Source organism: Grammomys surdaster, unplaced genomic scaffold (genome assembly GCF_004785775.1).
Source record: "Grammomys surdaster isolate TR1022 unplaced genomic scaffold, NIH_TR_1.0 125698, whole genome shotgun sequence".
In the NCBI taxonomy this organism is placed as follows: domain Eukaryota; kingdom Metazoa; phylum Chordata; class Mammalia; order Rodentia; family Muridae; genus Grammomys; species Grammomys surdaster.
In genome coordinates this window covers 1,946,228-1,963,890 of record NW_021620534.1, presented here as the reverse complement: position 1 = coordinate 1,963,890, position 17,663 = coordinate 1,946,228, and the positions used below count along the sequence as shown (strand labels likewise).

Genomic DNA, 17,663 nt, shown 5'->3' with positions numbered 1-17,663 from the left:
GTACAACTGAAAACTAGCTGAATATTAATTCTGGTTTATTTATCTATTTATCTAGCTAGCTGGGCTAGGGACCAAATAGGGGCTTTGCACTTACTAGGTAAATGCTCTGTCAATGAACTGCAACCCTAGCCAATTTAGTTTATAATGGATGAAAATATTACGCTTATTACTTCAGAATAAACATCAGGAACTAAGACTCCCACCTTCTAGCAGTGCTAGGATAAAGAAATTAAAGACATTGCTTCTTTTATATTTTCCTCATAACATACTGTTTATCCTAAAATGCTGCCCTTTCTAATTTCTGCAATTCTTATATGCTAATATATTCCCCCAGAGAAGAAATTTCTGAGGTATAGACAAAGAGTTTTTTGTTTATTTTATTTTTTTTTAAAGAGAAATGGAAATATAGGTGGTGGTGGTGGCACACACCTTTAATCTCAAAACTGAGAAAGCAGAGGCAGGTGGATCTTTATGAATTCAAGGCCAGCCTGGTCTACAGAGTGAGTCTGAAAACAGTCAGGTTTTATTTTTGGTGAGTGTGCTACATTTGATTATATAATTGGTCAAAAATTATAGATATAAACATATTTAACGTTTACTGATTTACATGTATGTATTTGTCTATGTGAGGATATGGCACATGTCCTGACATGGGTGCCAGACCTGAACCTGGGTCCTGTGTAAGAGCGGCAAGTGCTCTCAAACACTGAGCTCTCTGTCTCCAGACTCAAAATGTATTTTAATTTTTACTTATCTAAGCACTTGGGAGGCAGAGGCCACTGGATCTCTGTGAGTTTGAGGTCAGCCTGGCTTACAAATCCAGTCCAGGATAACCTAGGTTCTGCTACACAAACAAACCCTTTCCCGAAAAACCGAAAACCCAAAAGAACACACCCCCCTCAAATTATTTTACTTTATGCGTATGAGTGTTTTGCCTGCACATATATGCCTGACTGGTGTTCAAGGAGATCAGAAGAGGGCATCAAATTCCCTAGAACTGGAATTGCTGACGGTTGTAAGCTCCCCTATAGGTTATAGGAATTGAACCCAGTTCCCTCTGGGAGAGCAGCAGGTGTTTTTAACCATTGACCTATCTTCAGCCCCCACTGAAATGTACTTTTAAAAGTTTGTAAAAATGTTCATAACAAATACTGTCTTCCTCACACTGACTTATCTATTTGTAACTCTAGAAAAAGTTACACTCAAAGATCTAGATGATAGCATATGTGTGTACTGACGGTCTCACATTCTGGCCCACTGTTATTTGGGATTAGTCTTTTTTTCTTCACACAGCATTTACTATGTAGCCCAGGCAGTGCTGAATTGACAATTAGCATGTATGATTGGCATGCACTACTACCACACTCAGGTTATTTCTTAAATATTTTTATCCAACTTATTTTAAGAACAGATAAATCTCTGTAAATTTTAGAATTGGATTTACCCTACCTACTACTGCTATCTTTTAAGGGTGACAAGGTGAAAAAGTTTTAAGTACCCATGCTTTGGTTTTCCTCATCTTGGTCAATGAAAACATGATCCATCACAAAACTGAGGAGTTCAGACTGGAGTCCAGTATCTGGATTAAACACCAAAGGCTGAAGGCCCTCTCTGCCACCTGTCATTAACTGGTGGCTAAAAATCATTAAAAGATCACAAAGCAGCATGAAAGCCTGCAATTCAAGAAGAATTGATTAGCAGAATAGTACACGAATATAGGAATATCTATTAATTATGAAAACAGGAATATGTACAAACCAAAGTAATGGGAAACATACTAAGTTATAACATTTCAATACCAACACCAAAATAAAAACCATAAGAATTTAAGTTTCAACTTTTCATACTAATTACCTAATGAAATTATTTTTTTTCTCATTATACAGTGGTTACATTGAAGACATTATTTTCTAATTGTATTTTTACTAAAAACCAGCAGACTAAGATTTTGGCTTGAGTTTAAAAAAAGTCAAGTTCAACTCTGATAATATAGGATTAATTAACAGATGACATTAGAAATCAACTATATACTACTTAATCAAGTAATCATCATAACTTTTAACAAATAATAATGTAGTACTAAAAATTTAAGCTACTATTTAGATTTAAAAAACTAATGTAAAATGTTTTAGAAATAGGATTAAAATTAGGTTCAGACCATATATTAAGATGCTCATGAAGAGCTATTTATAAAGGTGGACACTTTCAAGGGAATCCAGGAAAATATTTTTTAACCCAGACTACTTTGGATATAAAATCTATCAGAACAGAAACAAGATTTCGGTCTAACGGCCATAGCTAGGTACTTGGGCAGTAACTAATGGTGGGTTCTGGAGAGTTACAGAGTAAGCCTTAGGGACGATCATCTGTAACTGCTATGTAGAGACTTGTGGCAGTTTATTATGAGAAAAGACTGTAAAGGATGAATATCTTTTAATTTGACTTATTATCTAGCCCAATACAAATGTAAAAAGCTAGATAAAAATTTCATTTTGTTTTAATGTATTCTTTAATAGGAAAGCATAATTAAATAATTTATAAATTTTTATAATGGAAAACCTTCAATTTCATGGGTTCCACTTTAGGAAGAGTCTGTTGTTATAAGGATTTCCTCACCTAAATGCTGAGTTCTATACTACTACCCAAGTATACAGATTCAGGAGTAGACTGCTCTCAAAGAGTATGTCAAAGCCAGGAGCCTTTTTCCATAGCTACACAATATCCACGTGTGTACTTTATGGCAGTCAGGGGACCAGCTACTTGGGAGGAGTGGTATGGATATATTTTACATACATGGGCTGAAGTACTCACACGTGTAATGTATGCATACACATACACAAGTATATATGAATGAAGCTCTTGCTGGTGTTAGGAGCTGAGGGTGAGAAGTCAATGCAAGCTTTAGGTCATCTAACTAGACCCTGAATATTTTAGCACAGAATTCTTAGGAATCGAAAATTCTAAGTTTGAATTTAAGTCTTCCAGCTGACAACAGTATACTTGCCAAGTATAAGAACTTTAAAATATCTAGACATCAGAACTCAAGGTTGCATATATGCTAATATTGAAAAATTACATATTCTAGTAGTGTTCCTCAATACATGTAGGTTGTTAATAGTCAATACAGAGCAATATTAACTTAAGAATTTTTCTTACCTGTTCCTTAACTGGAGTATTAACATTAGATAGGCACTGCTGGCAAACAGCTAAAAATGATTTTACTGTTTTCCTCAATACCAACAAATCCTCCTGTAAAACACATTCAAATATGCAAACATGAATAATCATGTCCCAGAAAACTGATCCAAGAAATAATAAACAGAAAATAGTCCAACTTGTTTATTGTAAAGGAAACCACAGAATTAAACTCATTATTGGGAACCAATTAGTACAGTTATTTTCTAGTTATTGAACATAATAGAAAGGGTAGAGAACCCAACATTACTATACATCCAGCAATAGTTAATAATGAAATGCGTGAGGTGAATATTCAGAAAGATTTTCCTTTATAAATGTAGAGTTATCTAAGCTGACCTTAGAATTGTTAGCTCTATAAAACATAATGTAGGAGTAAGATGATGGAATGTAAGACTAAAGAAATGGCTCAGTGGTTAAGAGCATGTACTGCTCTTTCCAAGGACCCAAGTACAGCTTCCAGTACCCAAACTGGGCAGCTCACAACTACCTGTCCCAGCTCCAGGAGGTCCAATGCCTTCCCAGCATTTGCACTTACATGCACACATCTACACAGACATCTACACACACACATCTACGCAAACATGTAATTGGAATAATAATTAAACATTCAAACTGATGATGAAGTGCAGCAGCAAACTGAAAAGAAAATAAGTTAGCAAGAAATATGTTTCCTATTTGCACAGTGTAGTAGTGCTTGCTATGTTGTTAGGGGAAAAGGAGCATGTGACTTAATTCTAAGCTTGGAGATAAACATGATTTTTCATTATACAGGTCTGATAATATTCTACACATGGTAATATTGAAAAGTATAAAGATAAATGTTATTTTCTTCTTGTTTTAAAGCTATTTTTTTTTGTTTATTGTGTGTGAATGTGTGTACATGCCAAGGCAGAGGATGATTTGCAGAAGTCAATTTTTTACTTCCACACTGTGTTCCAAGGTTGAACTCAAGTCACTGGGCTCTGCAGCAAGTACCCTTAATCTGCTGTCTTATTTCAGGCCCCTTTTTCTTTCTCTTAAGGCAGGGTCTTACTATGATGCCCTGTAGCCCTGGCTGTTCTGGAACTCACCACCTAGACCAGGATAGCTGAAAACTCATAGAGAGCTGATTGCCTCTGCCTCCTGAGGGAGATTAAAGACATCTGTTACCAAACCTGGCTTCTCAAAAAAAATTTTTTTCCTTCTCCCCTCTTTGGTACTAGAGACTAAACTTGAGCTTTGAAAAGAAACGAAAACTTATCCAGCACCCAGGAGATAAAGCCCTGTTAATAAGAAGCCAACAGGGACTAAAAAAAAAAAAAAAAGAGAAGCCAACAGGGAAAAATCTGCAAAGTTGTCTGCTAAACTGTGGTCACCTTGGCACAAAATGCCTTGTGCATACCACAAAACTCAACATTTTTATAACATCCTCCCCCTCTACAACAAGCATAGACTTAACTCCTTAAAAACAGAAACCTGTTGGAACTTAGACCCCTAAAACTGATTTTGCTAGTGTACTGGCAGATTCAGACTTCTCAGCAACATCACTGACATGGTTTTCCTCAAAAGAAGAGTAGTTCCTTTTCTAGAAGACTGTGAATCTTCAGACTGGTCGTTCTGCTATTTTTGTTTCATTTTCTGCAAGTCAAAGTCAGCTTGTAAAAAAATAAACATCTGTAATGTGAAAAATCAGTCTTTTTCCTGTTCAAAGCATGAACAACACCTCATTGGATTTCTGACTTCGGTAGCTCATACAAGAAGGAAGTTTGGAAGATCTGTAAACTGTTAATGATTGCTTGCCTATGTCCTGCCTGAAATCACATGATTGTTCATATTTTAAATAAAGCTGGATGCAGTTTGGTGTGGGAAAAATAAATAGGTTCTATTGCTGGACATGTTAGTAGCACCTAACTTAGGAGTTAAGAAGGTAGTGAGGATCTGAGTTCAAGAATTTCAAATCAGCTTGGACAATACAGTGAGAGCCCAGTCTCAAAACAAACCCCACCCACCAAATACCCGCAAACAGAAATCCCCCCTTCACAAAAAACTCTAAGTATAGTGGTGGTACTTAAAATTTCAGCATTTGAAAGGCTAAAGTAGGAGAATCATTGTGGGCTTCAAATGAAACCCTGTTCCTGAAATCATAGCACAAACTAAACACAGACCCGTAGGGAAGGGCAGTTCTGATTAAGCTTTGAAACCAGGACTATGCTACCAGGGTTCATTTTTCTCCAGACAAATAAGCCATATACAGGCATATAATTCAGCATTATATTGGCATTTAAAAGAGTAAGGAAGAATACTTATCTGAATAAGGACCATATGAAAAGCACTTTAAAAGTTACTCTATTTAAACTTAAAATTCTTTAGAACTATTTTGTTTGGTACTGTTTTGGGATCTTCACAAGCCAAATGACACTTCAAAAATATACATACTTTTGCTAACACGAGCACATATTTTGGAGAAAAAATAAGCCTATATTGTATAACATATCGAGAAAAGGACAGTCTTAAGGACTTTTAAATTTCTTGTAGGTAAATAATTACAAATCTATATCTCAATATTCCTTGAACTTTCAATCTCAAACATTTGCAAAGCATGGGGTGGGGGGTTGGGGGGCAGCTGAGGTAACAGTCAACCAGAACAAGTATGTGGCATGAGGACAGGGGAAAGTATGGGATTTATTCTGAACAATTAATTCTGGGTCTGAAGTTGTCTTGGAAGCATTCTTAAAGGTAACACGTTGTGCAGCTGGATCCAGGATTGACTTTACACAGATACTGAGAAGGTGTTATACATGTAGGCAAGCTCCTAGCAGAATGAGAAGGTTATAAGCATATGATCATGCCAGTATTAAAGATTCTGTAAGGCAGGATGAAATTAGAATTTCCTGGTTGTGGAGAGTTAAAATACTGCAGACCTACAGCCAAATTATGTTTGAGTGTTTTTAGTTTCCATTATACCAATTCATTGCCCATCTGTGTCTGACCTTGTATCTTTTTGATTACTAGAAAAACATTATAAAATGTATTTTTAGCATACCCAGCTTCTATCAATCCAAAGTTATGAATGTCATTTGATAGCATCTGAGGCATAAAGCAGTTTCCCATACGCTGATGAAACCCTCTTATCTGCAGTTCTCAAAACATGTATTTGGTAAATTTCTTGATTTATGACTTTGTTTTCTTTTTCTTTTTCTTTTTTTTTGGTTTTTTTGGAGACAGGGTTTCTCTGTGTAGCCCTGGCTGTCCTGGAATTCACTCAGAAATCCGCCTGCCTCTGCCTCCCAAGTGCTGGGATTAAAGGCATGCGCCACCACTGCCTGGCATGACTGTTTTCTAAGTAATGAAGTAGCATGCAAACACTACCATGGTGGAATATGCTGTTCGAGATAGCTGAAATCATGTTGCTGTGACATGTTACTCATATTCAGTTTAAAAATAAACCATCCCTTATTCGCTTTGAGGTGAAAGCTATATTTTGCATTGACACAGGCCACACATGGTGACATAATGCCAATATTTGGAAAGATAGAGAAAATTTTAAATTGGAAATCAGTTCAGGTGCTATCACAAGACCCTGTATTAAAATTAAGAACCCCCTAAAATCCATATACTCATCAAAAAAAAAAAAAGGAAAAGAAAGAAAAGAAAAAAGAAAGGAAGAAAAAAAGAAAAAGGTATTCTAGGCAGGGTAAAGAATGTTGAAAAGTGTAAACCATTGAAAAAAGTTACTGTAGTTGGTAAGGGCACGCACAGGCAAGAAAATGAATAAAACAGCATCCATTTCCACTTAATGCAAGGAAGAGGCCATTTAAAATGCCATAATTATTTGGATATTATACTCATGGCAGTAAGGAACTACTGAAAAATTTTTATTTTGTCACAGGAACACTAAACTTTTGTGTGACACAGTAGAGGACAATGTGAACTAGGCCAGTTTAAGAGTCAATATAATCTTTTGTTGAAAGCTTACTGTGTAACAAATATTATATTTTATGTTTATAGAGACAGTCTCACTATATAATACTTGCTGGCCTTGAAATCAAAGAGATATGCCTGTTTTTGTCCTCAGAGTGCTGTGATTAAAAGTGTGTGCCATACCAGGCCCTAGTAATAATATTCCTGTTTTCTGGACAGGAAAACTATTATTCTGAGTACCAGAGAAGTAGTGGGGTATGCTGATACTATTAAACAAGTACTAGGTATTTGTCTATTTCTTGACATACAACTCTTAAAAAATCTTTGCACTTTCTAAAGTGAAATGACTTGTGTGTGTGTGTGTGTATGTGTGATAATGAGCTAACTAATATTAGGCTGGTATTCCATAGGTATCTTCAGGCTACTCATTGAAAAGATTCAAACTAAGAAACCCACAGAAGGAAGGAAAACAGATTGCCATAGCCAAAAAATATTAAGTATGATAATACATATATTTAAAAAAAAGTGGTCTGATAGGAAAATAAGACTCCCTTGTCATTACTTTTGTTGGACAAAATCTCAAATTCTTGAACCAGAAAAGAGATTGTTATGTTTTGTCTAAATATTCTTTGGTATATGTGTGCATATGTATTGAGTGTATGCACATTTGTATACATAGGCCAGAAGTCAAGACTAGATGTTTTTCTCAGTCTTTCTCCACATTATTCTTTGAGAAAGAGTCTCTCACTGAACCTGGAACTCACTGATTTGGCTACTCTGCCTGGCCAGCAAGCTTCAGGGATTTGCCTGTCTTTGCTTCTCCAGCACTAGGGGTACAGACATGCTCTTCCATAGCCAGTCTTTTAGGTGGGTAGAGTGTATCTGAACTCGTGTTTTGATGGCACAAGAAACATATTACTTTAGTGGCTGAACTATCTCTCCAGTCCCTAAATATTCTTAAAAAGTCTTTGGCCATCACCAAACTCATAAAAAAAAAATTCCCTTTTACACTGTAATAATTATTTAGGATAGATCTTTTCATTCCTCACTTTCTCTTACTTAGTTGAGGAAATATTTCATTAAGTTTGAGGGTTAAACAGCTTCCATCAGTTGACAGACTAATGAAGCAGAGGAATACTTAAATAAAGCTTCATGGGAGATACGCTACCAGAAAGCAAGAGCAGAACTAGGTCCAGGATTAGGGTTGCAAACATAGTACACACTGCCCGCCATGTACTGCCCTGTCCACCCCACAACCCCACAGTATATGTTCTTAATAAAACGCCAAAACCATCAACCATGAGGCTTTACTTTTCTATATTGAAAATGTTTATTTCTGGCTCTCAGATGATTTGTATAAAAACTTCAAGTTCAGAATTTGTTATGAACAGTTACATTCAGATTATTTTCCTTTTCCTTCCCTGTTTAATTTTTTCTTTTGGGAAAGGGTTTCACTGCTACATAACCTAGGTTGGCTTTCTGAGGGCTAAGTGCTGGAATTGAAGCAAGGTGTCAATGTATACAAGACCTGGATCTTTCTTGCCTATCCTTTCTAGACGAGTCATATAATTACTTGCAACTGGACATAGGGAAAAAAACCCTAACTATCAAACTCTGGTAGTCAAGGAATGACCAAAGGTAAACGTTCAACTAATGGAACAGGTTATAAGGACAGAACTTTCAAAAAACAAAGTTGAAATAAAGATTCTCAAAGTAAAATAAATTGTTTATAGTGAAAACTTTGTTCCTTTAGGGGTAGTTTTTATCTCTTAATACATGGCCCATTCCTTTCTCCTCAGAGTAGTAACTGTAGATGGAAAGGTCCTAGCTATTCTTGTTATTATAGGAATTCTGTGCAAAGATCCAACTAAGGTACTTTGTTCTTCATAGCTACAAAGAAGGAGCAGGGGGAAGAACATGACAACAAGAAAGAAAAAGAGTCTTTTTTTTTTTTAAAAATAAACATTCAGTTTATCCCTAGGGATGTGATTTGTGAAAAGGTCAAGGTTGAAAAGACATGGCCCTTCTAACAGGCCTTGCCGTACCTGTCTTTTCTTTAGTCTGTTTAAATATTAAGGTGGAAGATGCAGTAGAGACACTATAGTCATAAATGTAAAGAAGAAACACATTTTTAATCAAGTACTTCATAAACAATTTAATTATAGTAATCTAAGGGATGTTGGCTTTGATTTAATTAGGGTCTAGGCCAGAGTCCAGTGGCAAAGATTGGACTCCAAAGCAGTTTAGAAGAGAAACAGGCAGGATGAGGTAGGGTAGCATACTTGTAAGATTATAGAAAACAGAACATGCTGGGTGTCACAGCATGGCTGGAAGGCAGAAACAGCCAGATCTTTGTGTGTTTAAGGCTAGCCTGGTACACATAATGAATTCTAGGGTATCTGGAGCCACATAGTGAGAACCAACTTCAAAATAAATAAATAAAAAAGTTTAAAAGACATCCATAGATAAATAAAGAAATAGAGAAAGAAAGGAAGAAAGAAAAAACCCTATAGAATAATACTCAAGTGGGAAAAAAAGTGGAAATTCTTTATCTTCAGGATGAAAAAGTCAATTCTTTTAGTTCTAACTCTTATTTACCAGGCTAACAGCTTTTGTATAGGTTCAGAAAGAGCTAACATAAGAATAGACAGTGACAGCTTCTTGTAGAAACCATCACTAGGGGGCACTGGAGCAAAGAATACTGAACAAGACTTGTGACTTGTCAAACAGCTTCAGCTCTCAGGTTGACACTCAAGCACACCTACATTTTACAAAAAGGTCTAAAACTGTTTTGCCACAATCTGTTCAAATACTTCACTAAAAAAAGGTTTATCATCAAATTAAATCATAACTTGATTTAAGTTTCATATAATTATCATTTAGAATCTCCTGAATGACAATCCTCTTGTCAGGTCAGAAGAAAACCAAATTCAAGGAAAATTTCTCTATAAAGAAGCAAACTTACATTATATCCCCTAAGTATATTATAATTATTGCCTCAGCAATCCTATTCTAAGTGCATAACAAAACATGGAACAGTGAAGAACACAGAACAAGTTTTTATATGAGAATGGCCACTGTAGTATTAATCCCATAGCAAAAAAAAAAAGTTCAAAATTATTCAAGTTCAAAAGTATTCAAACTATTCAAGAACATGATAAATAAATTCTTATGTAGCTACAAAATGAACTACTATGCAATTATTAAAAATATTCTTGGGGAGATGGAGAAATGGCTAGGGGTTAAAAGCATGTACTGCTCTTGTAGAGGACCTGGGTTTGGTTCCCACCACTCACATGGTGGGTCACTACCATCTGTAAATCTAGTTCCAGGTACCTGGTGCCCCTTCAGAAACACAGTGCACATACATATATGTAGACAAAACCTTCATACACATAAAATAAAAACAAACCTTAAAATATTCTTGGGAGATTATAGATGGTGGGTGACAGTATTCAGAAAATACGCTAGTAAAGGCTGAATACAGCCACGAGAAAAGCAATGGGTACTTTAAACAGTTGGTAGAAGAGCCACACCCAGTACAGCAGCAGTCAAAGTGAGACCAGGGAAAAAGCCTCCTTATCTTAGCACCCTATAGGTATTCAGCAATGATAACCAACTGAGCAGAGGCAACATACCATTTAAATAAGATTTCTGCTGTCCTAAAGGATATCAGACCAAGTACAAAGGGCCTGTATTGCTAGAATCTGACTGAAAGAAACCACTGGGTTATGGTGGAAAAGAAATGTCACAACAGATCTAAATAGTGTTCAGGACGCTGCACATTCAATGGGAAATGGCATTAGAAATTTCAGATTTCAGTCAAGAACTGCAGAGAAGCCATTTGCATTGGAGCCTAGAAGGAAACCCTTCAGGTCTGACCAGATCAGAGACTCGCCCTTTAGAAACAACTGCAAGGGTAATTTGATCACCCAAAATCAAGGCAGAGGAGAGAATGGGACCCATGGAAGAAGACAGCCCAGCAGTGGGAGAAACTTGACAGTCTAGATGAGAGCCAACAACTAGGCAGGTTTCACATCCTAACTCTCCACCCAGTTTTCTCCTCTATGTTTATCCCATCTGTATTTAATAGCCACTGTCATTTTAGCAGGCCATCTTGGTCATAGCCTGTCTTTGCCCTACATTTCATTTCTTCCTAAATCCTTCCTTATTATTGTTACTTCTTTCTTCCCTTCTTTCTGCTTTCTCCTTGCCCCCCCCAAAATAGTCTCATCTGGTTTATAAGAACCACTAGCCTCAGATATTGGAAAGAATACTGATTTACATAATCTGTCAGCACATTTTTATCTCTTCATCTCCTTTTAGGCAAAACTCCTTCATCCCCCTGACTTTTTTCCCATATAGGTTCCACTTCCTATTTATGTTTTCTTTCTCTGCTTTTCATCACTCCAATACTAATCATTAATCATAGTATGTTTTCTTATTTTGTTTTTTGCCCCTTATACCTATAACAAATACACTACTACATAGTCTGATCAATATTATATTATTACTGAGACGATTAACATTCAAAGGGTAACTGTTGGACTTATTACTCTATTTCCAAAACGATTCTACACCTGGATAGTGAGTACTGTTGAAAGGAATGCCTGGGAGAATACATCTGGCGGCCTGAATATCAATCTTACAGATTAAAAAAACCAAACAAACTCTCAACCTTACTAAAACCTAGTGCCAATGCAACGTATCATATACCTGCAGCCAACATCCTGTAAAACAGAAAAACTTGTAACAGTTGGTCCCAAGCTATTAGTGCTATCTAGGAAGAAAGGTTGGTGTGATACTGCTACAGATGAAGTCACTGGAAGTGGCCTTTGACAGTAAAAAGCCTTGCTTACTTCCAGTTCATTCTCCCTGTTTCGTGTTTATGGTTCTAGAAGTGAACTCTCCACCAGCTTTCCCACTGTCATACCTGCAGCCTCATGGCTATTCCTACCATTATGAACTCTAGCCTTCTGAAATCACAAGTCAAATTAAACAATGTTTATTAACATATATTGATTTGATCATGGTGTTTTACCACTCTAACAGAAGTAATATAGTAACCAACAGAATGAGAGAAAATTTCTATCATCTATACTTCAGACAGAGGACTCAGGTCTAGGAAATACTAAGAACTCAAATATAAACATCCCCCCCAGACAACAAAACAAAAACAAAAACAAAAAAAACCCAATACAACCCAAAAATGGGTTGTGGAACAAAACAGAGACTATTCAAAAGAGAAAACACAAATGGGTAATAAAGATTTTTTTTTAAAGTTCTCAATATCTTTAGCTGTTATAGGAATGCAAAGTAAAACTATTTTGAGGTTTCATCTCATACCTGTCAGAATGAGCAACAAGAGAACAAACAACAACAAATGTAGGCAAGGATGTGGTTGTGGGAGTGTTGTCAAGTACATCCCATGTGAAATGAGCATGCAGGTTTCTTAAAAAGCTAAAAGAATTATCATATGACCCAGATATATCACTCTTGGTTATATATCCAAAGGACTCTATCTCCTACTACAGAGATACTTGAACATCAATGTTCATTGCTCTATGCTCAATTCCTAGGAAATGGAATGAGTTAGAGGTTTATCAACTGGTGAGTAATATGAAAATGTGACATATATATTCAAATGGGATTTTATTCAGCTATTAAAAAAATGGAGTTTACAAAGTATGTCAGAAAATGGATGGGATTGGAAAATGTTAATGAGTCAGTAAAATAACTCAGGCCCCCAAAGAAAATACTGCATGCTATCTCATATGTGAATTCTTAGAATTGTATGTTTAACTTGGAGTTCAGTAGAGGCCAGGGAGCTAGACAGGAGCCATGGTTCTGATGGGAGGGTGGTGGTGGGAGAAGGCTTTAGAGGAGGTCGGACAGTAGAACAAATGAAATGCAAAGTAGGGTAGGAGGAAAGTGAAGGTTAGAGGTAGCACTGGGGATAAAAAGGTTTAACTGGGGATGTCACAGATGAAGGTGTTGCAGGAGTGCTAGCTGAAACAAAAGATGTATAAAAGCCTTAATATTTTGCAAACTAATTAAAAACTCCATTTTAAAAGGGGTCAGCAGCTGGGCAGTGGTGGCGCACGCCTTTAATCCCAGCACTTGGGAGGCAGAGGCAGGCGGATTTCTGAGTTCGAGGCCAGCCTGGTCTACAGAGTGAGTTCCAGGACAGCCAAGGCTACACAGAGAAACCCTGTCTCGAAAAACAAGGAAAAAAAACAAAACAAAACAAAGAAAAGGGGTCAGCAATGCTTCCAGAAGCCATAAGGTTCCGTGCCAGATTTAAGATACTGCTTTATGAGTTGATGAGAGAGGTCCCCAAAACAATATGGCCTTCTGTCACTAGTCTTAGTTGCTTACCAGCATGATATGAGAAGACCCTGCTACTGAAGACATTGTAAACCTTAGATGCAGGACAGAGAACTCAGAGGCTGGAACTCAGCCAGAAGCTGCTTTGTAGGCTGCTGAGGGGAAAGGTCATCAACCATCTCAGTTATGAACTCTGAAAGCTGTAATATGGACTTGCTAGCCATGGCATCACAGTGGCATCATTTCTGTGGGAACATCCACATAGTTTCTGGTTGGATTTGAGGACTGTTCTACAGAAAGAATTCATATCTGATACTGAAAGCTGGCCAAAAGCTCATGGTTGGGGAGGTTGTGGGCCTCAGGGGTATGGAGAGCTTTGGGGCTGCTTGGCAGGAATCTGACATTGGCCAAGGACAAGGAAACGGGCTTCAAGCAGGAATCTGATATTGGGCCATGACAAGGAAGTAATTTCAGGCCGGAATATGTCTTTGGGCTAGAACAAAGAAGTAGGCCTCAGACATGAATATGACTTTGGGCTAGGACAGGGAAATAGGCTCAGATATCTTGATCATTCTGATTAGCACCTTAGAAAACAGTGAACACTCGGGACTTTGTTTATTGCCTTGCTTGCTCCTTGACTATTTGCATCTACTGTATTGCTAGTACCTCAACTTAGAACTGACCTTAATACTTACATGTAAATAAAATGGTATAAAAGCAGACTGGGAGAAAATAAACCTGCCTCAGCCTCAGAACTGGCTGGGGTCATGCTACAACGTTGTTTTACTGTCTGTTTTCTTTTTAATCCTCGCTCCTGCGCTGGAGAACCTGCTGACTGACTGAGCTCACCTGGTCACAGGGGGAACCTACTACTCTTGTTTTGATAAATAGGCATGGTATTAAACTGTCATTTAAATATTTATGTGTATTTCCATAAATTAGTGTTTACTCAGTCAGAGACGCTTCTCTTTGCAATGGGAGATAGATGCAGAAATTCTTAACTGGTCAACGTACTGAGACTGACTGTTGGATGCTTTCCCTAAATGGGACATTTTTATTATTCCTTCCAGGCCCATGGAATATCTTGGAAGAGGGGTTAAAAAGAATGCATGAGCCACAGGATAAGAAGTACTATGACATGATGTAGTTTAGACATAATGGGTGTTGCACTCAAATGTTCATTAGCTGTGAGTACCTACACAAGATTAGGCCCACAAATATTCTATTATGGGTAGAGGAGGGGAGAGCCTCATAAGGCCCTACTCTTGGGGCGCTATAGCTAATAAGTGGTTGCTGGGGTGAGGGAAACCACATTCTTTGGTAGTATAGCCACTTGTAACTTACAGTTATTTGAGGAAATAAGTTCCTACCTACACACATGCGGGCAACTCTAAAGCCAATGAGCCAGAAAAAGGACCAAAATAAACAGCAGCAGCAGAAGCAGCAGTTCCCCACCCCCAAACCCAAAGAGGGAGGAGAGCTTTTTGGGAAGGAGTCTGATGAGAGGAGAAGGGAAGAAGAAAGGACAATAGGTGGGTTCTGATCAAAGAGTATTACATATGTATGAAATTGTAAAATAATAAATGAACATCCTCTAGAAGCATCTTTTAATGGTGTTTTTATTTTTAAAAGAAGTTTGAAAAAACAGTAGAAATCAAGTTTCTTTGAGACAGTGTCTAACTTTGGGCCCACTAAAGACAATCATTACCATACCTACAAGTATTTTTTTTTATTTTCTTGAGATAGGGCCTCACATAGCCCATGCTAGCATTAAACTTGAGTATGACCTTAAATTTAAGTGCCTGATCTTCAGCATCTACCTTCTGACAGCTGGGATTATAGGCATGCATCAAAATACTGTGCTTATATGTTCTGAAGACTAAACTCAGGCCTCTTACAAGTGAGGCAAACACTCTACCAACTGATGTACATTGCCTGCTGCAATATCTTTTTTTTTTTTTTTTTTACTTTATGCGTATGGTGTTTTGCCTGCATATCTGTGCATGCATGCATGCCTGCCTGTAGAGACAAGAAGAGAATGTCAGATCCCTTGGGACCAGAATTACAAATAGTTAGCTTCTGACATTAGCTGCCATGTGGGTACTGGAAGTTGAATATGGGTTCACTGGAACAGCCATCTCCCCAGCCCACCAACAATATTTCTCTCTCTCTCTCTCTCTCTCTCTCTCTCTCTCTCTCTCTCTCTCTCATCTTTCTTGCTCTGACCCTACCTGCCTCTGCCTCTCAAGTGACGAAGTGACGAGATAAAAGGTGTGTGCCATAGCTGGCAGCAACATTTCATAATAAAAAGAATGATGGATCTATATGAGATTAGAAATATTATTTTTAAAGCTACTAAAAGAAAAATATTAAAACATTTACAGTGGCTACCCATAGCTGGTGATATTTTTGTGGGAGAAATGGACTATGCCACCATAAAGAAGAACTGGTAAGGTTGAGTGTGCTCAAACCCTGTGAAACTCAGAATTGAGAATGGTAGTAGGGCCTAACTCTACCTGTTCTGGAACATGTAATCATGATAACACACTGAGAGGACCATGGCATTCAATCACGTAGCATAAAAACCTGGAGTTCTAGATGCTAATGAGGTATCTAGATAGTGTTCAGCCAATGAACGTTTCTTCCCACAAAAAGTATTTAATTCCTGGTTTGTCCTGAGTAAAGTGTATGTATTCACATCTACCATCATCTCCGGTGGCACCACAGGAGGCTGGGGACTACAATTGTCCCAGACTCTGCTTTTTCCCACTCCAGACCTCATTACTCATTGTGTTCTGCCTCCCCTGAGTGGCAAGCCAGCAGTGCTCCAGGCACCCCAGTGGAGAGGTGGACATGCAGCTCTGCAATATTTGGTAGCTTTTTTTTTTTTTTTTTTACATGAGCATACACCAAACTAAGAACTCAACTTTTAGCCAGGCAGTAGAGGCATATGTCTTTGATCCTAGAACTCAGGAGGCAGAGGCAGGCAAATCACTGAATTTGAGGCTAGCCTGGTCTACAAAGAAACCCCAGTCTTAAAAGGCCAAACCAACCAACCAACCAACCAACCAACCAACCAACCAACCAACCAAAAAAGAAAAAAACCCACTAACAAACAACAAAACCCAAAAATAAACCAAATAAACAAAAAAATCTTCAGAGATTTTAAATAAGTTTCTGTAAGTAATTAATGCCCAGGGAAACAAATGGTGGTCAGCTGGCTTATTTCCTTACTACTAGCTAAATAATCCAGTCTATTCTTACCATTTTCTTTTCAACAAAGCAAAATTACTTCATGCAATATATTCTGAGATTGTTTCTAAATGACAACAGAAAAATATCTTGTTAACATTTAAAAGTAAAACACCTGACTTATTTATTTTAATCTCATGTGTATGAATGCATGCATGTGTACATTGTATGGCTGATCCACCACAAGATGGCAGTGGAGAGTGGAGTTGAAGATGGTTGTGAGTTAATAAGTAGGTGCTGGGAAAAGAAGCCAGGTCCTCTGCAAGTGCTCTTAACCACTAAGCCATCTTTCCAAGCCCACAGTTAAAAAATCGTAAATTTATCAATATGTACATTTCAAGAAATAACGAGGAAAAATTGAGGGTTTAGTTGCATTAGTAGTATCCTTCTACATATTTCAACTGGCATTACAAATAAGACATATAAAATTATACTTATTTAAATATCCTTAGGCATATAGAATGATGCACAAATCCTAGCTGTGTGCCATAACTGAACTATAAACTATCAACTAACAAATAGTATCCATTTACGATCTTTGAGGAGTTGGTTGCTTTGATCACACTGTGAATCCTAAGATTGTGAACTGGAAAAATGTTGTGGTGTGGCTCAGCCCTAGCACACCATACCTTTAATCCAAGAGAGAAATAAAGTCAACCCTAGATCAAGAGGCAGAGCAAGCAACCAGCTGACAGGAAGTGACAGGGAGAAGTAAACAGAAAGGAGGGTCTTTGGGTAAAAGATACTTAAGGCAGTATAGAGACATTGTCACATTGGTAGAGTAGGAAGGTCAGCTGGGTGCTTTCTGTTTCTGAGCTGAGCTAGCAGGCTTTCACCCTAGTATCTGGCTCTTGAATGTTCACTGGTAAAACCAAAGGTATTTTCATTTAAAAACAACAGTTGATCAATGTGCTCATGGAAATTTTGTGAAAATAAAAACCACAATACTGTTACAGTAAAAGCTTAATATAAAAGTGTAAAGAGTG

At 37.4% G+C, this 17,663-nt stretch overlaps 1 protein-coding gene across 4 annotated transcripts in view; it reads right to left on the bottom strand.

Annotated features, from left to right (window-relative positions):
* The window catches only part of Stag1 (stromal antigen 1), a 344,086-nt gene that overhangs the window by 30,265 nt on the left and 296,158 nt on the right, over positions 1-17,663 (bottom strand). For all 4 annotated transcript variants that reach the window (XM_028788047.1, XM_028788048.1, XM_028788049.1 and 1 more), the window contains 2 exons: positions 3,157-3,249; positions 1,499-1,673 (listed from right to left, as the gene is read on the bottom strand). In XM_028788047.1, the coding sequence (XP_028643880.1) occupies positions 1,499-1,673; positions 3,157-3,249 (268 nt within the window). The remainder of the gene's footprint in view (positions 1-1,498; positions 1,674-3,156; positions 3,250-17,663) is intronic.